Source organism: Cylas formicarius, unplaced genomic scaffold (assembly GCF_029955315.1).
Source record: "Cylas formicarius isolate icCylForm1 unplaced genomic scaffold, icCylForm1.1 PGA_scaffold_6__28_contigs__length_40554024, whole genome shotgun sequence".
Classification (NCBI taxonomy): domain Eukaryota; kingdom Metazoa; phylum Arthropoda; class Insecta; order Coleoptera; family Brentidae; genus Cylas; species Cylas formicarius.
Genome location: NW_026844347.1, coordinates 21913425 through 21939111, shown reverse-complemented (window position 1 = coordinate 21939111; position 25687 = coordinate 21913425). Strand labels below are relative to the sequence as shown.

Below are 25687 nucleotides of genomic sequence, written 5' to 3'. Positions count from 1 at the left end.
CCTACAGCCCCTCCTCAACGAAAAATTTCGAAAATAAATTACTCTCGTTTAAATTCTCAACCGTGGACCCTCCGCCTGCGCCATTTCCCCGCGACAGCGGCCGTTTGAAAGTTGCATCCCCAGAATTAATAAAATCCGAAACAGCTGAATAATTAAAGGCGGTGCTTTAATAATCCTCAGCCGCGCGATAAACTTTATAATTTAATTACTCCAAGGCAAGATAACGGAATCGAAATTAAAGACATTTTACATGACCATTGCGTCCCAATTACGGTCCTCGAGGTAACGTATATTTCGTCTCCCCGTGAGTCTACCCCCTCGTGTGACCAAATTCTAATTAAATTCCGTTTTAAATACGGTGTCAGGCGGCAGTATAGATATCTCGTCATGTTTCATTCCCGCGTATTTTGCGTTTTCGCGTGACGTAGTGTTCTTTTTAGCCGCGCGGTTCTTTTTAACCGCGTGACGTTTTATTAAGCCTAGTTTACACCAAAGCTTCGTTTGTCCTTAAGCGTATCACAGTAACGGCAACAAAGACGACAATGTGTGTAATCCTAAAAACTTACTCACAATACATCTGAAATTCCGCGATAATTCCCGAAACTCCCCAAAATACGTTGAGGTTTTCTGAAAATATCCAAAATTTCGTTCAAAATTTCTAGTTCCGGTCTAATGATTTTAGTTCATCAGTTAGATAGTTAGTCACCTCGTTTGACGATATTTTATATTAACAGAAGAATAAAAGTATCCGCAAAGAAAAAGACTGGTTTTCGCAAAACATGCACCAGGCCGTAAAATATTTTTTTATACTATTTTTATATTATTATATTAATGTTGGAACCCTCTTCTATTTATCTACTTTTAAATGTTTTTCAGAAAGTTGTATTAATTGCGTTCAATATGACTGTATACATTTTCGGAACGAACAAGCCTGACCTAGAAACTTATCATTTTGCTTTTAAAAAACCGTTTAAATGTTTCCCGTACTTTTTTTTCACTTTAGTTTTGGTGCTTTAAAGCTTCATTAAACTTAAACGATATTGGGCTCTTATACTTCGAAATGATGATAATAAAAAGGAATGAAAAAACACTCTTTCTCTCTTCAAAACAATCGAGATAAAATATTAATACAGATATTACAGAGACGTATCTTCCGGGTACCTGATGTTGATCAAAACAATATCCCGGCATTATAGTATGTATTTAAATAATATGTTTTTATAATAGTATATTATGCAACAAGTGTGATGATCGGCATTGTGAGCAAGTGCTTAATCAAGGACTGACTTAAAAAGTTTGCCAAAGGTGTTGCATACTATATATTTTCTGACTGTCAGAATTGAGAAACGTTAAAATTCAAGCAGTTAGTATAAACCCGTGTGGTAATATCCCGAAAATGTCCGAAGTGGCTCGCAGCCGTAGCAAACGAAAATCACGCAGTAAAATGACACTTTTCGCACGCTCGATCGGTGTATAATTGGGTATTTTACAGAAGGGAGTAAAAAAACATATTTTTCACAATCTGTATAGAACCCAGAAATAATTCCTAGTTCTATAGAATTATTTGTTATTGAGTGTCAAGTGTAAACGAGCTGATGATGAACGAGACCAAGTCTAAGCATATGATCTTTTCAATAACGCGACAACAGATGGATTTGGGCTATTAAAACAATGTCACTGCTTAGTGTTTGTGTTCTGGAGAAAATATTGCAAACAAATAGAAGTTTTAACAGATTACTATTTTAACACACAATCGGGGAGTCCCAGTCCTTCAGTTTACAATCTCGATTCTGGAAGCCGAAAAGATGTAGCAGTGGATCAAATTATTAGGATGTTAAATTTTTAATCTTAAAAAAAATTGTGGTAGGGTGGTGGTAGGGCTGCTCAAGCATCCAAAAATGTGTATATTGTAGGTACAAAATTCAATCGCATATATCTGTAAACTTTAATCGTACAATGTTTATAATGACGATGTCATTTAATCTTTTAAATACAATATGTCCTATTAAAAAAATAATAAATAAAACTTTTCGGTCTACTCTGTATAATGGATTTTTAAAATATAAATCATCAGCTATTCAGATATTTGGATCCAAATTAGAGCCCAGTTAAGGTATTCAACTCCATTTTGTTTGGCCCACACTGTAAAGTAAACCTGCTAAATAAAGACTGTTTAATAGGTCTCTAAATGGCGAAAACACTGCAGCTTAGTACACGTGACCAAGGTGCGTGTAAGTGCCACGTGAGAGGTATTGTGATTTATATAGCGGCCATGGAATTGTGTTCCGTGAGTAAACAATGGTTTAGTTGCTAAGTAAATGGAAAATTGGCAACAATATGAATAGTTGAAGCACAACGAGTAACAGAGTAATAAACTTATAGATGGTTTATTTTGAACCTGTCATTTAGCTCGATCGCCAAGTAGTAATGATCAGGGAGTTGCTCATACAAATTAACATTTATATATCACACATCATTCATCGCGCGAGGCTCTCTGTATCCTTTTGAAATTTTAAGTATGGGATCAAAAACTTATTTAATATTTACTTATTTTATGTATACATTTCTATACACATTCTATACATACTTACACTAGATATAAAAAATGTCTATGTACAAGGATCTTAGTTATTAAATTTAATCTTAAATTTTTGAAACCGAACACAAATTCTCCTACAAGTACTAAGAAAAAAGACGATAAAAGAAATTAAATGTAAAACGATCATGACACAGCGGAATATCTGATACACAGTAGAGCATAGAGAGTTATATTAAATCGACAAAGGTCTCATAATTTATGAAAATAACTAACTTAAATTGTTTGGAAGATGTTTTATGAGTAGTCAGAGAATTTTCATATGACAATTGGCAGACAGTGATATTAATTTGGAGACCAACTCGTAGGAAATATATGGTTAGCCGTCCTTATAGGGAACCTTCTAATTTGATACTTGTCTAGTTTGGTATGTATAGTCAACTTTTATATTAAAATTTTTATGTTTACGATGAAACAGAGAGATGTTACAATACTTGGAAGAAAATTTTTCTACTAACATTTACAAACTATAACTCAACTATATTTTCTCCAGCCAAATAATAGTAAAAGCACATAATACACACCGTAGAATTAAACTAACTGATAGAGAAGACCATTGGGGTTACTGGTTACTGCTCACTTGCAGTTCTTGAAGGAACATGAAAATTCAGTAGGCACAGCAACAACAACTAATGACTTATGCAAAAATTAAAACGAAAGGCACCTTTTATGATGTAACAGTGAGGGAAACTTAATATTTTTAATAAGTCGCTCTATGACAGTCCCCTAGTCCTAAGAGTAAAAAATTTAGAAACTCTACGTATTTTAAATTTGAGTGCTGTACTTGTACTAAGTAGTGGTTATTTGTTATAGAAATATAAAATGACAATATTTTGAATATTTTCAATAAATAGCGTTAGTTGGGAAACGTCTTTCTTTTTAAAATAAAGCTTTTAATATATATATTGGAACAATATGTATACCGCATATTATACCGATGACGCCACAAAACTTTATAGTGTAATGTGATATAGATTTGATATAGACAATTTTTTGTTCATAAACTTATTATAAAATTTATAGACAGACCTTCTTGATTTAACAATTGGGCCATTGATATCGCCATGTTAATTAACGCCCCACTACATTTGATTCAATTCCAAAGTTAATAATCTCCAGAACTGTTCGTTTTGATATTTATTTCGTTAAATGGAAGCTTAAATCGTCCGAAGCCATATTATAAAATACATTTATATTTAAATTTATGTTTTAGGCATTTACAGAGTGTATGAATATAAACAGTTTCATGTTTATTTGTCACATTCTGTTGAAATTTTCATTATTATTAGCTGTCCGTCTAATTCAATGCATGGCATATATTCACATAATTTTGTTTCCTAATTGACGTTTTTATGTCACTTATTTAATGAAATGTTGAATTTGTTATCAAACGTAACAATTATAATATATTACAAAAAACGGGTGTTTCTTTCCCGATTGATAGACTGACTCATACTGCCAACTAGATGTTTAATTTACGTTTAGTCCATATTTCTACATCATCCAAGGAGGTAGGTGGGGGTTGATGATCTCACTCTGCCTACCCCTAAATGGGTTAAGATATGGACTGCGTGGAGGCCAATTCAAAGTGTCATTTAAATAATTTTGTACTATTCCTGCATAATGTGGTCGGGCATTATAAAACTTGTCTTTTCATCGGGAAAACTTACTCGTTTCATATTAAGTTCCGTATTTAATTTAATGACAGATATAAAGACGTGAATATGAACCAAGATGACTATGATGATTGAGTGTAAAAGTGGTTTTTCTTTACGCGGTCTGTATATGACTATAACTTCAGTTTAAATGAAAATGTTTTGGTTTCTGAAGTTTTAAAGTACAATTTGAAAACATAGATATCCAAATCGAATCAGAACTGCGCTAGAAAATTAACTTTGAAGATGAAGTTTGAGTTTATTCTTTGGCATGATTAATATCACATAAATATTCCGTTTCAGGTGGAGTGCAAGAAAGCGCAGCCGAAAGAAGTGATGCTCCCCGCCAACTTGGCCAAGACCCGCGCAGCGGGTCGCGGCGCATACGGTGAGTTGCTCGTCTTGAACCCGACCGCTGCGGCAGCCGCAGCGGCCGCGGCAGCAACATCTGCCGCTTCCGCTCTCCGCTACGCACCGTACTCGTTGCCGCACGGCGTTGCCACGCTGCCGACCGCTGCGGCAGCGGCCGTCCACCATGGACCATCGGCTACCGTGCCGCTTGCCGCTATCGCCGTGGCACCGGCCACAACCCCGCTGCATTACGCCACCACGCATGCGTTATACGACGTGACCGGCTGCAAAAGACTATTTGCCACGGCGCCAAGTTTAAGGCCTCTTACTGCTCGCGGACCACCTACGCTTACCTACAGCATGAGCGATTTGCTGGGCGTTCAGGGATTGGATATATCCGCGATTTACACTACACCCGCGGGGTTGGGGCTCTAAGCTACCTTTTTGTACGATTCGGAAACCCGGATGCAATAGACATTCCAAATTATAACCGTTGATATTTCTGCTTGGTATCAGCTTTTGTGGCAAAATTGGAATCTAGTTACCTTAGCTGATCTAAATTATGTATTAAGTCGGGCTTGCAATGGCATACTTAAAAATTCTGCATGCAACTTATAGTTGTTTTTTTAAGTGAACTGGTAGATAACCGTCTAAATGCCTAGTTTAGTGTTTACCGACTTTTTCTCTTTTTAACTTTTTTTTCTGAAAGTCTTCGTTAGAGAATGAAAATAAGTCGGCACAATCTGAAAAACTGTGCTCTAGAAACTACTTCAGAAAAGAGGTCAATAAATTGCAGTTAAGCGTAGCAGTTTTTGGACACATCTAGTACCGAATAGTAATTTTATGACACAAAGAAAACCCAGAAAATTCATAAAATGTTTATTATTTAATCCAAAAGTAATTCTTTACAAAAATTAACTTCCATTGCAGGATACGAGCTTAACCTTGGGGCTTTCCTTTTTCTAAATTGCGATCCTCAGCTGCATAGTCCCTTGTGTCGATTATTAAATATATCTGAGACGGCAGAATTTTCAATACTAACTTTACTAGCAACCGACATGACACGATTATGACTTTTAAAAATTAGTGTCCGGAATACTGGGAGTGTGTTCGGATTATAGGTGTTACACTCACAGCACACAGAACACACACAACAGAAAATTACAGTCAAATGTTCATCTAAATATGTTTTGAATATTCTTTTGTCAAACAACTCATTCCCTCGAAGTTAGAGGACCGTTTAATGTAAAGGAAAAGAAATGGGTTTATTTAATATTTTCACTCTGACAGCGTTTGACTGATAGACGAGTCATAAAATAGCAGTTCTTGGAAGGTTTCCGAATTCCAAATTGTAATATGAAGTTAAAAGTACAATCTACACCTCCTAACTAACTTGGGAGGAAAAACTTTGAATAATAGCCTCATAGTAAGGACCTATCATTCATTATGGGTAGCATGACAAATTAAGGTAGGGACCGACACGACTGGGTTCAGTGATGGGTTCATCTTGCCACAGTCGAAACATCTCATAGGTAGCGTGCATACTTAATAAATAACTTCTTGTCCCAAACGATAGAAACGACTAACTAAACTTCAAAAACAAAAATTATCCGGGAAATAGCTGTCTATTGCAATCATTATTTAGTAAATATCCAGGTCGTTTTACGTGGGTCTAGTTATTATTTGAACTCCGCAAATGTATCCGAACTTTACATCTCTCTCACATTATCAATTATGAATATTAGAGGATTTACGTTAAGTTCGATAGATCAGCGGTACGACTATACCTACAGTCAAATTAGATATATGAAAAACTCCCAAAATTTTTGCTGAAACACGTAGTAATAGTAAGTAAGAGTAATAATCCAATAAACAAGGCTATATCCAATAACTTTAAAATATAGGAATTATAAATCGCACTTTAATTTAACTCATAAAATAAATTTGCGAAAGCGACCAGAGATGATTTCGTTGGGAGATCGATATCTCCTTTTTCTTCGCGTAATCAAATTAAATTTTGCCTTTTGAAGTTTTCATAATATTTAAATTCTATTTGGGAAAAATCTCATTTCTTATTTTATGAATACTTGATAGCGTCGACGAGGCGGTAGTTTAAAAAGAATAATTTTATTATTCGATTAGGCACAAAAAGAAGGCCCCCACCAAGAATGTTCAAACGAGATATCCAATTATTTTAATTACGTTCTTTTCATATTTATGTTTTTTCGCAATCTCGCAATTTTGTTGCTATCCAGTTCGTTGTAACTTGTTTTAATATATGCCCTAAAAAGTGCTGGTTCATTGAAAGTTTGACTTTGAATTTAATATTTCGTGACAATGACAATTTGGCATTTATGTGTTTATCAGTTGTTGTTCACAGTTGTCTTTTATGCTCGAGGCGGTGTTAGAATTTAGCTTGCACATCGTAGTAAATAGTAAATATAGTAACATAGTAAATAGACGTTTCATATACGTTAGCACATCCAACCACTGTGATTCAAAGGCCTATAAATTATGTTTAGCACAGTACAAAACCAAGACTGCATAGCTAATCGTAGCGTGTAGAATTGTAGCCTTATACTGTCTTGTTTGTTGAATTTCGCGCGACGTTTCTCACTATCTACAAGTGATTACCGAACAAAAGGGAAAGTTTGGCAAATCATTTTGTGTCTTATTGCCGTTGCTTAAATTCGGAATTGTTTACAAACGGTGTCGAGTTATTATGAACTGTCCGAAACATGCCACGAGGTTGGATTAATTGTTGAGGGTTGTGTTTTGTTCGTAAACATATCAATTCGCGCGGAACGATTTGTTAGCGGGATTATAATTATACGTAGTAAGTAGTCAGAAACAGAACTTTAGTCAATTAGTAGGAGGAAGTATTTTAATACGATAAAAAAGTTGCCGGAGAAGCGCTTTCGCGAGGCACGAGTTGGAAGTGGCGTTGTTTTTGTTTGTCGAGTCTTCCATAACAGCAGCGAAAAAAAAAAAGGATTGAGTCGGCGAAGTTGTGAGTTTTTCAAGCGATCTTAAGGAGCGGTTCTAGAAAGTTTAATTTAAAACAAATTAGCGAAGTTTATCGCGCCGGAATAGATGATTGATGGATCGTAATTAGTTTATTTAGGACCGAACTGGATAATAAAACACAATTAAGTAAACCGAGATTATAATTTTGATTAAGTCCGTTAAGTTATCCGATAAACAAGCATCAGCATTTTGTGGTCGAACAATTTCTTTTCGACTGATATTTTGACAAAATTTGTTAAACTCTTTTAGGCATCTATGTGCACAATATTGAATACATTTCATAGCTCAGAGGATCCTTTCAACTTGCAACTCAGTGGCCGCAAAGCGTCTATCCAATTTTCCCAAAAAAGTTTTACAAAAAGGTAGCTTTGTAGTTAGCCCTGACTTTCTGATGGCGTCTTGGCCGGTCACGTGGTTTTGAAAATTAAAAGATAACGAAACCGCACCACAACTTGGTACAACGCAGCTTGCGTTCATGAAATTTCAGTCGTGTCTATAAATCAGCTTTACTGTGTAAAAATGCGAGCGGGAATTAAAAAAATCTAAGCACCATCTTGCTCGCATTTTCAAATGCTACGTTTGTTATACGATCAGTTAGGTTTAGTTTGGATTGTTTTGTATAGAAAACAATTACATTTTTTAAAAAGTCGGGGCAGTAGTCGTAAATTTTCAGGTCACGGCGCGTACGTGCCCTGGTCCTTCTGGGGAGTTCGACCCGGCCTGATATATGTAATGCCATAGCCCTTGAAAGGTGCGACCTAATCTTTTGTATAGTGTTCCTTAGACCAGTTTAGTTGTAAATGTCAGCAATTTTTTAGCGATTCTGTTAGATTAAATCAGTCTGCTGCAGTGTCAGTTCGAAAAATCTATATGCAGATGCAGGAGGAACAGTGACAGAATTCTTACCAATTGTAATCTTAAATAACTTTTTAAATTTCACCCCGATTTTGACAATTTTCCTGACATGAGGAAGGAAATCGTTCAGATGCGTGAAAAACAAAATTATTTTCCAACTTCTGCTATAAAATACAAAGTTCGTTTCGTTGCCTGCACATTTTTTTATTCTTTTTGTTATCTCGTTTCTTTTGAATGTTACATAATGAGCCTTTGTAGGAAATTGAAATAATATTTAAAAAAAAATCATCAAAATCAGGCTAAAAATAAGAAGGAAGTTAAATATTAAAATTTGTTAACACGTTGATCCTGCGGTTTTTATCTCTTGAATCTCTTTTTATTTAATCCGTCAAGCTCATTGAATTTTACTGGAATTAGCATCAATAATTATCCGTACCGATAGTATAAAAGTAATTATCCGTGGTGACCTACAACGGACAACTAAGCTAACTTAAAAAAACTGAATTCGATTTAACAGAGTCTTACTGATAATGAAATTGTAGATTTTATGTGTTGTCTTATTGAATTTGTCTGCCACCATTGCTTCAATAAATTAGTTGAAGTCGGTTTACTGTTAAATTAGGTAGACCAAATGACTGCCTCCAACAACGAATTGAATTAAATATTCGAGAAACAAAGTGGAATTTATTTGCGAGCAATTCGCGAAACCGAAAATACAATAAGACAATTAAAGTACTTAAGTTACCTTAACTTTAAATTAATATAGTGTACTCGACTAACTAGCTAATGAACATAAACCTGTACTCTTCGCATAGATTAGAAATAATGTTGTAGGTAAAATAGTTGAGAAACGGTAACAGGTAACGTAAGCATTTCATTGTTTTAAAATATTAACTTGCTAGCTTAAAGTGTTCAATGTTTTTGAGCTATATAAATAATGTTCACTAATTATAATTTATAGTCTGTATCAGTAGTTCGTATTAACGTAAATTACATTTAAGGGTTTTGTTTTAATATAGGTTCTTCGTCCTCATAGTGAACGAAGAACCGTACGTTTAGAATAGATTTCAATTTTAGATGTAGTCCAACAGCCAATCATCTTCAGTCGTTACTTAATTGTTTAACATACATGTAGTGTGCGTGGCAGTAGATTTAGTCGAATGTTGCAGACGCTGATAAATTAAACAGAATAACGGAACGAAGAAGCAAAGTGATAGCTAACCGATTCAGCTCGTTTGTTTGACTTGACGCGTTTTTCTTTGAAAACGACATTTTCTCTCTTTGTGTAGATGTTAGACGCGTAGTTGAAATTTCATGAATGCCATATTATTACAATTCGAAATTAGCTCACTTACATAGATTTTCTTTTCATTCTCGTAATCTGGTTGTTGTTGCCGCGATGCCGCCGCATTTCTACGATTACTAATAGACGAATTTTATTCTCTTTTTAGATTTTATGTGGTCTCTGGGGGCTCTTCCAGACGGTGAGTACTTTGTACTTTGTTTTGTAGGAAAAAAAAACGATCGAAATTCAATTCAATTCAAAGTCAATTCTCAAATACTATAAATATATACAAACAATATAAAAGTATAATAGTATAAAACAGAATTTTTTTTTTTAACTTTTTCTAGTAGACGAGGCGTTTCCAAGATTAACCACTCAAAAATATTTAGGCCAAATAATTATTTGTTTTTCATTTTTATCCTTTTCTTATATTGATAAGGTGTGCAGTGGAATATTCTAAGACGAATGTGGTAAACGGCTTGATATATCGATATTGATCGGGGATATGTTTTTTGTGTGTAAATAAAGTTCGTTTCTAGTATGAAGTCTAAACACTGTCACACAGGGCAGCCGTTTTAAATTTTTTCACACAATTTAACCTTTTTCCCTAGGAGTCCCACGAGGTTTTCGTTTCTGTGGTTAGATGGTTTTAAGCGAAAATGCAAATTCTTAGAATTAAATATTGCCGAAGTGTTCAAAGCTACGAGAGTAATTTTTTATCCGTTTTTCACAAGACATATTTCCCCAACTAAGAGGTATTTTAGACTAACATAAAATACCAAGTCACTACCCAGTTGGGCAAGACAGTTTCAGGAAAAAGATAGGATATTTAATTAATTGTAAATATCAAAGTTGTGTGAAAAGAAAGTTTCTCTATATCTTTATTAGGAGGAGAACTTATATTTCAAAGCATTAAATTAAGTAAAAGTATTTGTTCAGTATAAACAAAAAACATCTTGAAATTACCTTTCACCTTTACTGAGGAGTGTGTATTAAACACTAGTTTAATTAAGATTATAAATAAATAATCAAAATTGGTTGGATCTAAAGATCTGTAGTACTCCCACCTCAGTCCTAAAAGTGGTTGTTTTTTTAAGTTATATATCTATCTTTTAACATAGCAACGATATTCAAATTTGTAAAAGTGACTGGTTTACATCGTCATCGTCAATTGCAAGTGTTTTGCAAACTAAAAACTGCACATACGTAAGTTCCACCTATCAATTCAACTTTACTTTGAGACTTAACTTATACATGAAAATAATTTAATATTGAAAAACAGCCTAGAAATGGTGAACTTTTTAAATCGATGCAGTATTTAACTTGAATATAGGGTTTCGAATTCAATGTCAATGCTTATGGACCCGGTTCAAATTATTTGTCTGGTTGATTTAAAAAAATACATGCCGTTATTAAGGAACATTTCCAGCGGCAACCTTTAACTGGGATGCAAATTTTAAATTAAAAACTTTGAAAAATCGGTTTCTCCAATAATAATGATCCTTTCATACTAAACGATGGAGGAACAACTTTTCTCCCGCCATGTTTATTAAAGTTTCGTCCTGATGGCAAAAACATGATAAAAGCAGCGTAGCTTTTTAAAACTTTCCTTAATTCATTAAAAAATAATTATTGTAACCGGAGATTTGACGAAAGGAATCGAAATTGATGATGGCGAAATAAAATGTTGTTCCTTAAAAACATTTTAATTTAATTGTGATAATTTTAAATTTGGTTAAATGTGCCATTTTTTCGCAACCTACTTACGCTTTCAATTTAAACGAAAACAATGTTACCTTTCGGGTTCGAAATATCTATTTCTCTTTATAATGAAACAAGGACTATTTAGTACAAAATAAATAAGAACTAAAAGTTCAGTCTTTATCAAATGTATCATCACATTTGATAAAGACACGGTGTTGTCGAAACAATTGTCATGTCATAATATATATTTTCGTGAAAATCTGAACTTTTAGTTCTTATTTATTTTGATAAATGGATTTTCATCAAGTAAAAGCCACCTCAGTTCAACTATTTAGTACGTTGAGATCAAATAGCTTGGCTTTGGCTTTACAAAATCATACTAAAATATTAGTGGAATCAATATTTTTAAAAACTTAAAACTTTGTTGGAAGGGGTTATGCAAATGTTTGATTTATTTAGTCAAATGAATTTAATGAATTATCTTCTTCTTTGACTAGGGCTGTGCTCTGTTTAATCTAGCTATTAGTGCCTCTTGTGAGAGCGACATCCAGCTATCGTTGTAGGGATCTGCCTGGTGGTCCATGGTTGTAGGGATCTGCCTGGTGGTCACCTTGTGCTGGTATTTTGTGTCGTTGGCTATTTTGCTAATCTTATTGGCCTCATCCTGTCCACATGGTATCTCCAATAGCGTAGCCTTCACCCAATCTATCCCAATCTATCTAGCTCTGTTCTAATTGATTCGCAGCGCATCTAATCTCTTAGAGTGACTATTCTTATATTCCTCAGTATTCTCATTGCCGCGGTTCAGAGTATTCTTTTTGTTTTTGAGTTGTCGGCTCTTGTGTCCGCGGCACATCTCACATCTCTGGAGCTGGATATGCTGGCCCCTAATTAATTGAATGTCATGACTGGTTCAATGATCTTCTCGTTTACAACAAACTTGCACCGGATGGGTTCTTTGCTAATCACCATAGCTTGTGTCTTTTCAGTGGAGATGATCATGTCATATCTCTTTGCAGATTCCTCGAGTTCATGTAGTACTCATTGCAAGTCATCTTCATTCTCCGCTGCAAGAACTACATCGCCCGGAGAATCTTCAGAGAGCTATTTCCCATTGGTCACCCGCCATTCATTAATTTCACATTATTCATTATCTTATCCATTATGACGTTAAAGACGGTGGGCTTAAGCTGTGACTTAGTTTTTTGATTATATTTGGAGTCAATGTTAGTTTAAAGTCGAATGTGAATCACGTCTTGCAGATTTAGTCTATCGAAGGGCTTTGTCAAATCCACAAAGCAGATAAATATCTTTTGCGTTAAGGTCTTTGTAAATAGCTTCAATGGAGAGCACAATAGGGTTAGTCCTCTAGGGTTATTAGGATCCTTTCTTGGCCCTTTCTTGAATACCGGAATGGTTCTGCTCGTTTTCAACTTAGAAGGGATCTATGCTTATGATTTGGTACAAGTGATTTCTTCTACTAATTCCGTCCCCTCTCCCCATATTTTAGTAACTCATTTGGTACGTTATCGGTGCCTAAACATTTTCTGTTTTTGAGCTGCCTTATAGCTTACTGGTGTTGATATTATTTGGGTAGCCTATTATCTGCCTCTGCCGGTCCCGAGCCCGGATAAAACGAATAGGGTTGAAAGGTGAGACTAGCAACCTACCTCTCGTAAAAAGATCGATTTCTCATAGACCTAGGAAAACAGCCAGTTCATGAATTATATAGGGTGCAAATGTTTGATATATTGGGTTTTTCATTATGTAAATTGATTGAAAAAAATTATAATTCTCAGTTTTCAATCATAGGCTTTTCGCTAATTGCTCCATTTCTAAATGAGAAAAAAAGCAAGTTTTTGCTTATGTGTGACGTGTACTTAATAGTTTTTACAATTAGAAACTCTAATTTTATTAATATTTATTACAATTGAGTAAAAATCAGCTTGATCCTAAAAAAAAGTACTCACATGATAAGGGTGTGGGACCCAGCCATCCCAATATTACTGAGTAATATTGCCGTCTTTACTTACCCGGTTTACAGTTTTGAAAAATTTACGTAAGTTAAAGGGTCGCAAAGAAATATTATCTAGATGCTTATCATCCTAAAGAAAATCTTTGCTCCTCAGGATAACAGCAAACAAAAAGTTTTTTTTTGAAATCCCGAACAGTGACAATCAACTTCTTTTTCTGAAAAAAACATTGCACTCCTATCCACAATTTTTATTTACTGTGTTAGTTTCCACATAATATATGACTTTTTCATTGTTGTAAAAGCTATTTACTAATTTGTTCGTTTTTTTTTTCGTTTCAGGTTTTCCAGCGGCCGCATATGCGGCATACGCTGCGGGTCGCGGTTACTCGGGCTACCCTAGTTTCGGACTGCCCTACCCAACAGGTAATGCTTTGGCCAGTTTGCATCACCACCACCATCACCACACACCCCTGCCACCCCTGCTGTCCCTCCCCGCCATCGATCACCATCACCCCCATCCGTTGGCGGGGGTGTACGGGGGGATGGCGGCTGCCGCCGCAGCGGCCACCCTGCATGCCATGCCTCTGTGAACGTCGCGCGCAGGTTTGACACACGCAACGCCCTGCGCAACGTGTGCTAATGACGACATATGCAATTTCTTAATAACCTACAAAAATTGATAAAATTTTACTTTCCTTGATTTTTAAAACAATTTAAAATAAATCGGAAAATAATTAAAAAGAAAACGTTAATATTTTAAATTTTGCACAGTTTTCCAACGAACCCACGCAATGGCTTAGTTTTCTTGTGAAATGAATTTCTTTATTTCATTATTCGCATCTACATACGGCAGTTTTAAATTTGACACGGAGCCCCTAATTAAATTTGGAGCGCGTTGCACAAAAAAATATATTTTACTATACTTCACCCAAATGTATATAAGACTACTGCAACCTACAAGCATACTTTTCACCGTTCTCTGTTTTCCAAGTTTCTCTCTTTTATGCTACACAGCACACTTCAATTAATATTTTGGTTGATTCTTATCCGCAATCCCGTTCTCAGCACTATGAAACAAGGTCGTGATTATAAATTATAGATGTAATATTTGTGGGCCCTTTTAGTTTATCATCAGACTAACTAACTAACTAATCTATCCGAATTATGATTCTCCCAGTTATAACGGGAATTTTATTGCTCCAATAGAGATTCCTCAGCAATGATAATTTTAGGTGGAACGTTTGTTTTCTATATAGTCTTCTAGCAAACCGGTTAACAGAAATAGTATTTATTTTTTATTGAAAATCTTCATTGCTATTTTGATTTAAATAACTAAATAACCAAAAAAGATGGAAGACGATTAGAAATCTAAAATTTTCGGAAATCCACAACTTCCTCTTGAAGTTTTTTAATATAATATTTATGTGGTATATTGAGTAAGTAAATAATTTAGAAAATGTATTTTCATTGAAGATATTTAAAAATCTCCGTATTTTTTTTGTGAACCATCTGGTGCTATTAAAATTTCATTGGTAATCGCATTGTCTCACATAACTACTTAACACAACTTCGCTTAAATAATGATATTTAAAATATTTTTGCTCAGTACATTGCCAATAGTGCTGCCTACTCAATTTATGAATAGTTCCAGGCTTTAATTGCAAATATTCTGTCGAAATCCGTTTCACAAGGATACTTCAAAGCGTGGTGAAGATAAATTCGTCATGTTTAATTTGAAATCGTCGTTACCGTTTAATAATAATAAATTTAAATATTAGTATTTCTAGAATATTAATAAAAATTGCGTGACTTCAAGCGCGCCTGTAAACTATTTTTCCAATCAAACTAAAGTAAATATATTATAGAACTATTATTATTTTATGGAACAACGATACAACTTTCGAATATTATTTTTCTTTCTATCTTCGTTAACTAAATACTTTTAGCTAGTTCTAAAACTGGTTTGACGTTGCAGTCGTCGCTTTAACGAACAGTAAAATCTAAAATTAAATCGACATTTCAATTTAATGTCGCTTTTAGAAATTTACATTACTCGGTCATATGTTTTCCGGTATTTGCGGCATTATGCGCACACGAGAACAAAGACAGCGAACAAATGTACTCGTTCTAATTATCCAGGAAATATCATTCGGAGCTAAAACAAAAACAATTTTTCGTTAAATCAATACATTAGGGGATACAAGCAACATCCATTAATTTAGAACGAGCGCGTTATTACAGAGCTATCAATCACGATCCATTTATATTAATTTGAAATTCGGAATTACACACAGTTGACGTGTTTCAAATCAACAGTTGAGTTCAGTTTGTAACGTATCGTAATAACCAATTTAGACACTTAAAAGCAATATAGCGGGACAATGTAGATAGACTAATTATAAAATAAAAGTCCTTCTTTATTATTTAGTGATGTTAACAAATTACGAAGTAATAATCTATTATTAGAAAAGTTTATATGAAGTTTTCAATGTATATGGATACACATCTTTTACCAAATCAAAATAATGAAATGTTTTCAATTCAATTTTTTTTCTGCGTTCTTGATTCTGGATTTTCTCACATTTGAGTTTGAGGAACGTTAAGTTCAAATACATCGACTTTAACACTTGCATCTTTAATTAAGTCTTTATTAACTCGGGTAAAAACCCGAAGTTTCTGTGGTTTTGAAATCTTAGACATAGCGCTAGTCTGGGAATGTAAAAATGTGCACAATAGAATCATTGGAAGCAACAGGGCTTGAATTGTCATACCCACCCCCTTTTAAGACTTCCTCATTTGCTACATCTTGGTGACACCCGCACATGACGAGTTTCACGTGTGTTTTGCACTTTTGATACTTTTGGTGTTTTCCCACATTAAAGATCCTATCTTCAAACGTCATTATTTGAACGCATAAATAGAATAGGCAGATAAGGAAGAAAAATAAACAGATTTTTGGTTTGGAAGGCTAATCTCTTCTGGTTGCGAAAAACTGTTCAAAATATTTATTTTTTATTTTGATTTTATGGTGTCACTATGATAAAAACGCACTTTTTTAGAATGAGTAGAGGTTTGTCTCTAGAATTTTTTTTAAACTTACCGTTTCCACGTACAAAATATAAAACATGAAACGTTGCTTTTTTTGACATGTTCCTTTGAATATAAAATACGACTAATTTAACCAAATAAATAAATAATAACAAAAAACCTTTTTAATTCATATTTGTAGCGCAGCTGGCTACTTACGTTTATATAAAAAAATATCCTTAATTTTGAACTATGATTCACTTTCTTAAGTTCTTTTTTATTATTTTTAAACACCCTGTATATGAGGTAAGGGGAAGCAAAAATGCAAAAGAATCGGTCTATTAGAGAAATTTTTATTGTTATATTTATGTTATTATTATCTAGTAAAACACTCTGAAGGGCTATAATTGTTGTACCATTACATTGAGAATTATCTGTAATTCTACAGTATACAAAATGATAGGCGTAGTGTTTAGAACCATATTACAAAGATAACTAATAAATCGGTGTTAGGCGTATAGCAGTATTATCTCTTTTAGGATAGGTTAGAAAGTCTCAACAACGAACATTTGTATGATAGTTGTTTCCCAACCTAAAGTAATATCGGCCGAAATGTAGTTTCAGTATAGCTTTGTCTACGTAGTTCAGGAAAAAATCGTTTAGTTTTAAACGCTTTCGCGGCGTTTTTTTATTGTAGATTGGAGTGAGAAATCAGATTCGATCTGCATTAGGAGACGTTTATGCGCGATGATTGCCATTCCATTTTGTGATCTTCGAATAGTTTTCCTTTGATGTGTTTTGACCCAAAATTAAGTGGATTTAATTCTGCTGCGTCTCTTAAAATTTAAGATATTTTTCTAACTTTTCTAACCTTTTGATGTTAATTTCGAGTTTGTCTATCGTTAGCGATAATGATAAAAAGCGAGAAAAGGGCTGCGAGCGAGGCAAAGGCAAAACATAAGTTTTTTATGGAAGTCATTTTGAATTTCTCGCGATTCTGAAATAATCGTTAATCGTTACATTCATTTAAAAACGAAATTAATATCACGAGATTGCGGGTCGAGACCATCAAATAGGAATGGGCTTTCAAAAGGGGTACCTATTTTAGTTTAAAAGAAAAAATGCATTTATTATTGAATAAGCGGGAGACGGTCCGCTTTTACAACAAAATTGCCGTACGCACAAGGCTTGAGAAAAAGGAGAAACCGCTCCCGCAGTAAAAACGCACTATTTTTGTTACGAATATTTTGAAGATTTTTATCACACCTCGTTGCCTACTTGCTGTTTTCCAAATTCGTCCCTGTCCTCCCTCCAGCGAAGTTGTCGACGATTGGGCACTGCCTACATATATATTTTAATCAAGAATTACCAAAATCATGCAAAAAAAAAAGAGAAAGAAACAATCCTTACTGCAAATCGCCGTGTTCACAGAAGCATGGTAGTATCGCAGCTTCGAAATGGTAGATGGTCTTTTTCTAAATTATTACGTCCGAATACTAGGCGTACCCTCTCGTATCGCGATTTCCTCTAAAAACACATAAAATTCTTCAGAAATAAGGCTACTATATCGTTTTGGTATCATCACTTTTTCCAGCCGTTGCAATAATGATAAAACAATTATGACGATATAAGAGAAAACACGCTTGTAGAAAACAATACGAAGATATTAATTACTTTAACTTATAATAAATCATTTCATCAACACGAGATAATAGATATCACAAGGTACTCGAGATCTCGACGTGCTTTGAACAGTTAAATAAACTTGTTTCCGATTAACACGTTTTTGTAGCAACGAATGCATTGTTTAATTTGCCGTTTTTCCAGTTAACGAAAATAGGATGAAAATCCAATAACAAGTAGTCAATTTATGTATCAGTAGGAATCGATATTTAAAACTTGCTCTGAAATGCTGTCATCTGAACATAATTTCAAATCAACCTTGCACATTGAAATTTTCACTTTTCATCACTTGCTACAGTATCTTACCCTGATTAAAAAGTTTTCAAGGAACGACGTTCTGGAAAAACATCTTTTTAATAAAAAAAACAATCAATTAATCAAAATATTTTTCGCCAGGTAAGTTTTTTTTTCGATAATCGTCGCACGGCGATACAAAAAACGAAGAAAATATGGCCTTATTTTTGGAGAAACCCGCTCTGCGAACATTCGACTGGTTAGAAGCCCGGTCCTGGACTCGGTACGGGATCCAACAAAAGCCTCTCGTAATTAGACGTCGCATACGGACCTTTACACATGCAAATAGATTCGAGGGGTTGAGTTGGATCTCGGAATCCAAACCAGCGCACCATCTTTGCACACCAAACGTGCCCGTCTCTAACGAACTGGTCGACTTCATCTTTCGAGACGTTGGGAAATGTCGGTCAATTCGGTAAAGAGAAATAGTTGGGCCTGGTTGACATTCCTCCGAACACTCGAAATAGGTAACCTCAAAGTACGCTCGACTTGATTTCGGCCGGGGGTGGCAAAAGTGCATTTCGGCGGTCAACGCGGGTAGTTTGCGTAATTTTCACTCAAACTGCTCTTGAATTTAGTAACAGCCGCCTGTGTAACGTATATATCGAAGGGTATTCCCAAGGTACAAGTAAATTGTACTTTGAGCTTACCGACCGAGTGACAGACGATCTCCCCTTAACAAATATTATACAAAAAATATTTATATATTGTGTATGAATGTACGTACGACTGTAAATACTATAATTAATTGGTAAGATATGAGTATTCGATGTTACGAGACTGTTGCTTAATGTTGCCAAGAAATTTATTATTATTGAATAACGCAACGCCAATCATTATCGTCAAATAAACAAATGTATGATATATAGATCGCCTGAGTTTTTGTTCGGTTAATTTTAACAAATTTCATGCATAGAACAAAATGCTGCTGCTGATTGTTTGACCGAATTTGATTCAATATTAATCCGCGTTCCCTAACATATGAAAAACGCACACTTTTTGGGCTTTGCTTGTTCTTCATATCTAATAAGCACTTTTTACTCCAACTCACTTGAATTTTTGTTGGTTATTTATGCAATAATGGTAAAAACAATCGTACCCAATTTTTTTACTGATTTCAAAGTTGTCGCAATTACCAAATTATTCGTGGATAGACAGTTGCCCCATATCGACCGTGATAAAACAACTTGATAATAATAATAATGGTTTAGTAAATCTTTCGTTCTTATTATTTTGGAACTAGAAAATCTACTTAACTGCATCTTTCAAAATAAAGAAACCAAGTTTAATCGAAAAGACAAACTTTTACATCATTTATGTAAACCCTTCATATATAAACTGCGGAAGCGACTAGTGCTAGAGAATATTTGCAACTTCTCGGGAAGCTTATTTGACATTTGTGGTTAAGGTTAAATAGCTAGCAATAGCTAAATACCTCACTAGCATTGGCGTGAATGAGGAATCTATTTTGTAGTGCTAGTAGTAATCTTGTACAATTTTAAATATTTTTGGCTTGACTTGTCTTGAAAATGATGAAGGTTCCAATATACACAATCAGCCCAAATTTTAATTATTAATAAATAACTAACCACAGTTTGAAATTTTTATTTGTTCCAAAAAAGGTATATAGTATAGTAGTAAACCTAACTTAGGATATTTAAGTTTAATGTCAATCTAGAAATTTCGCGAACTCTTGTAAATCCTTCGTCGGTAAATAGCGAGAAGAAAATTTAAAACAATAAAAAGGTCCACTTATATAATTCAAGAACAATAAACCCCCGGAAGATTTATCCGTTCCATAGACGAGCGGGTTTCGGTGGAAATGTATTCGTAAATTTACCAAGTTTTTATTTCATGAATAAATGCAACAGTGTAAAATACATTTTATGATATTGCCGAAAGTGCATTAACATAAAATTGCGTTTTCTAGATGCAGTCGGACGAAAGCTGCCAGACCGCGATGAGAAGGGTGATTAAAAATCGCTTTTGTAATTGTTTCGGAAACGAAAATAAATTCGGCGCAGTTGCCTTTTCGAATTAGTTACGTTCTGGGTGGATTATGTTCGCAATAAGTCAGGCAATTCAAGAGATACCATATAAATATTTCGGAAACTGAAACGTTATTAGCTTTGTTAAGTCGTTTTTCAAATAGTTTCGCTTTTCATTTCTGAAAAATTTAGAAAATTTAACAAATTTATTTCGTTGAGGTTAACTAGTAGATATTTTCTTTTATTTCGAGAAAGTTTAGGTTTAGAGTTTGTCAATGGAAAAAAAAGATGATTGAAGTTAGGAATCTTTGTTACGAAATCTGACGAGGCATTAAATTTGTGATATTTAAATATTTTTAGCTCTATCATTTACGTTTACGTTCTCTTAAAACTTTATCATTGAGTTTTGGCAACTTATATATATTCTTCAATTTTGGCTAAGCAGCACCACAAGAGAATTGAAATAGGACGATCAAAGCCTTTTTTTAACCAACTCATATAAGTTTTAAATACAGGAACATATGGCGAAGCGTCATCCGAATTTCTCGGATTTAAAAAAGACCTTGCCGCAATGTATTTTAAAGGATATGTTAACAAAATATCTAGCTCTGCCTGTTCGGTCGTTAAAAAATGAAAAATGGTATGCAAAAAACGTCGACCTAAACCTATCCGAAAACCTAATCGAATCGGTGCTACCATTATGCACAGAGTGAGAACGAGAGGCGCCGCATTTTATTCTGTGCATTCACGAAGTTAATTTTTTTTTACATTGCGCTCTATCTTGGAAATTTCGCACCTGGAGCTTGCTCGGAGCCAATCTCGTGTGAATGGCACCCAGTGCTACAGTTGATAACTTTTTCAGGAGTTCATTAAAATCGCGCGGGAAGTAAAGTATCGGCCGTTTAGGTGCTTTTATTCCGAGACGGGAATCAGACGGTACGAAACTTTGTGTATATTACGGGCAGTTCTATTAAAATCCTCTTTCCGTACAAGCCCCGTCGACTTGTAGAATTTTATCGGCGGAGACAAAGTTTACCCATATCCAGACGTCTCTTTTCTTTATTTACGCTAACAAGGAAAAGTTTGAGATCTTATTTTGAAAGGTATTGAAATATGAAATTTTTGAGTTTGGAGTACCTACTCGTGTAGGGATTTTACAAACCCTTCTTACAGCATTGCATATATCAAGAAGCGTTCAAAGTGCATTGCGGGGTGTATCAGTTTTTTGTGACAAGATTTCATCAGTCGTTAAGTATTTTGATCATTTTAATGCAATACCATTGGAAAAAGCAGTAGCTATTACTATTATTATCCATATCTTCGCCAAAATTTAAGTTAAAAAATATATCAACCATAGTTTGACTCTTATATCAGGTTCCGAAAATATAAAAAAACATCTACTGACACATGAGGAGTTCTAAATGCTTTATTTATTAAATTTATTAAAACAATTTTCAATTTTAGAGAAAATCCCCTGCCAACAAACGTTGGTTTTATCACACATAAATTCTGGGGACACTTTCTTAGAAGGAAACGAACTCGAAATGGTAATTTTTTTACTGTTAAATAATTTGTTTACCAACATAAGAGCAAAAGAAACAATTTTTTTTATTATTGAAAAGTTTATGGGCAAATTCAAAAATTACAATCGCTTCTGAAAACTTAGGTAGGTGGACTTATTTTTAATAATTCTCTATCATACATCAGTAAATCTCCTCCGTAGGCTACAAAATCTTTATATGCTGACCAGTTCTGTGTAATTTACCACTGGGAGCAACAATTTCTTTGATCTGTGGACGAAAGGGAAATATAGGAACTGGAGATACCACGCCTTACTGCAATTATAGATATTAAGTCAAACTTTGCCTTATCCAAATGTTACTATTTTGCTTGCTCCAAAATTGAAAAATTGCTATACGTAAGAATTTTAGTGGTAGCAATATGAAAATTGACACCGGGGGCTTATTTTAGCTACATGTATTTTTTTTTCTTTAAAAAGGAACAAAGGTAAATACGAAATGATATCTTGTTTGTCAGAAAAAGTATTCAACTTTTATTTACTGTGTTTATTAAAATATTGAAAAATTAAGTTGATCAAGATGGCTTTTATTTTTTTATATATCAAGGCTACTGACTAGGTCCAGGTATATATATACCGGGCGTTCAATTAATTTTTTTTTAGATATCTCACGGTACAAGCATTTGCTTTATCGAAAAAATGTAAATTCAAAACTTGTTTTTTTTAAAGCAGAATACAATAAAATTAATTTCTAATATACAGAGTATCTCATATGTCTTCAGAGCACCTAGCTTCTATACTTTATATTGAAACTCAAAAAATATTGACTTGGTTACCGTAATCAAGAATTGATTGAGATAATTAATAGTTTTTGAATATTTTTCCAGCTTAACGAATCTTGTAAGTGAATTGAATATTATAATTAAATGTAAGTCTACACTCAACAATCATGAGTTTCCTATGCCTAAACTTACAGGATTTCTAGATTTTAAAATTTGAAGCGAAAAATACTCGAAGAAATTAGGCTAACGGACCCGTTAATTCAGCAAAAAACAAAAAAAACAGCGCGGCACTATTGGAACAACTAACCGACCAATGAATCATTTAATTCATCCGGATTAACGCACACCATTGTGGTGGACGTAAAAGGGAAAAAAGCCCGTTAATTACGCTATAATTAAAGTTCACTTCCTAGACGTATAATAGTTGACGTTGGGCGTTGCTCGCACCGCTACACAAAACCACGCCAACCTTAAAAATTAATTAACCCCGGGGTGGTCGGGAAATGTTCGCGCGGCGGCAACACAATGGACTGCGTGCGAGATCGCTGGAAGAAAATCGGATAGAATTTTATAGAAGACTAATTGCCGACCATAATGGATTACGCTGGTTAGTTTCGCGGCGAATAAGGTGGCCCCGGGTTGATTTATTCGGGTTAAGTTGACTGGCATCTACTATTGCGGGGGATTCATATGGGTTCAAAGTCAGTAAATATACCGGAGGGATCGAATAGGTCTTTTACTTTTCGTCCTATCAATATAATAATAAAATTGCCCAATAATAAATTATTCATATAATTTATAGATTAAGCACAATTTACGCAATTCTAAAGTATAACTTGTGACACCGCAAGCAAATGTATACGAAATTAATGATACCAAGGAAATTGTAACATGTTTCGAAGTATTCTGATTGATTTCGTCAAGATGTTGTTAAATATGGTAATTGTTTTGATAAATCAAATGTCGAACTTTACTCCAAGATATTTTATCGTATTTGAATAAGTAATGATTGTACCATCAGTGGTATAAGGCTGGCATAAGTTTAACTCATTTGTACTTCACCAATTTTTGAAGAACATAAACAAACATCTTTAATAACAACGTATATCAAGAAGGTTATCAATAGGGTTCCCAATTTAAAGTTGCACCTTACAGAATCGAAACCATTATACGGAATATGCTGTGCACGGTTGATGTAAAAAAAATTGTGGAAATTTCTACTTCAAGCCTGTCAACTTTACCTTTTTGTCAAAATTTCTGATCTACCAGTAAGAAAAACAGCTCTCGATGGAAGATTTTCTTAGCTACACTCTGAAAAATTCGGTTATACTAGTTTATGGTCAACAGTTGAATGTATTTAGAAGATAACTCACGAAACGAACGGATCTTTGACGTACGCACATTATAAATAAATGCAGAATAATCTTTGTGACTAGTACGGTCCCTTCTGGCCGATAAAACGAGTACACTGAATTTACGAAAGACATTGTTGCCATATTTCGAAATGACTAATGATCTGAGGGAATATAGCCCCGGATCAAATCCCAAAATTAATTAGTTATTTAACTACGCCATGGAGGAGTGGACATTAAACGGCCTCCTATTTATTCCAAATTCAGCCCCTGTTCGATAGCGGCAGTTAATTTAAGGGTTTTCTATGGCGCGGGACCTGTTCAGGAAAGGCCTCGTAAGTTGCAAGGCTCAGATATCTAGTTTCACCATATAGTTTTATACTGAAAGGGTCAATGCAGCCTAGTTAATTCTAATGGATTTTATGGTAAGCTAACTCCAACAAAGATTTTGATATTAATTTGCGTTCTTTTAAGACAGTTTCTATTGTTAAAAGAACCACAAGCATATTACCTTTTATTAAAAAAAAAGTGGTTATCTAATCTAATTGTGTGAACTTTTTCTTCAACTTTAAAAATATTAACGATTGTTCTATTACAATAAACTGATACACTCTGTATAAATATTGTCACATGGTTATACACACGAAAAGTACTTACGAGAAAAAAATAATTCGGGTCGACCAGGAAATTATAGTATCCAAGAAATTGGGATCAAAAATATAGAAAAAAAAGAATCAGAAAAAATACTTTTGACTAAAATAATATGATTTTCCTTATGATAAATTGCATTTGAAAACTGTTTTTCAAAATTTGACTTTCTACAAATTAGTAATACGATTAAAAAAAGGTTCAAATTAAAAAAAGGATAGAAAAGGAAGAAAAACCCACAACTTAACTTCAAGCCTAAAGAAGTAGTTTGGGTTCTTTTTTTCTTTTCAAAATAATGCAGGAACGTAGTTAGATAAACGATATATCAAATTACACATGAGTTAATAATAAATATGTGCTTCTTAAAAAACATGTTCTAATGGAAAGTGTTGTAGAGAATATTGGATTATTTTAGCAAAAAGCATTTATACTTTTTTATATTATTGCATCTCGTTTTATTAAATTCTGGTATATCGTAATGAAGGAAAAATGTGATTTTGTACATTTTTCAAACGAAGTACAAAATGCACAGAGCTTATTTTAAAATACTGCATGTCCCGAAATGTATATAGGTAATTATTTAATAAGGAATTCTTGCTCGCGTTACTTGAATTCAAATCAACAGTAGCAAAAATACAAAAGGAAAAGGTGCCCCGTTTCCGAATATCATCGTGAACCTTTCCTCGTTATTTATTTAAAATAGCCGGCATGCCTCCACTTTTCTAGGAAATGCAGCGCTAAGTACCGCTGATTTATTTACTACACTTTTCGGACCGCCTACGAAACTTTGCAATTAAATTTTGAGATACGAAAATTAACTTCCATGCTCAAATATTTATTAAAGTTTTGTTCTTTACGAATTCCCCGTACTTTTTACTTCGCGATTTGAATTGGATTTCTGGAACGACGGGACGCCAGGTGCGAGGTTTCCTTCTTGCGGGAGGTG

General features: G+C 34.2%; 1 protein-coding gene across 2 annotated transcripts in view; it reads left to right on the top strand.

Moving 5' to 3' along the window:
* The window catches only part of LOC132702933 (RNA-binding protein Musashi homolog Rbp6), an 838217-nt gene that overhangs the window by 790799 nt on the left and 21731 nt on the right, over positions 1-25687 (top strand). For both annotated transcript variants that reach the window (XM_060671809.1, XM_060671808.1), the window contains 3 exons: positions 4555-4639; positions 9936-9968; positions 13788-13871. In XM_060671809.1, coding sequence (XP_060527792.1) covers positions 4555-4639; positions 9936-9968; positions 13788-13871 — 202 coding nt within the window. The remainder of the gene's footprint in view (positions 1-4554; positions 4640-9935; positions 9969-13787; positions 13872-25687) is intronic.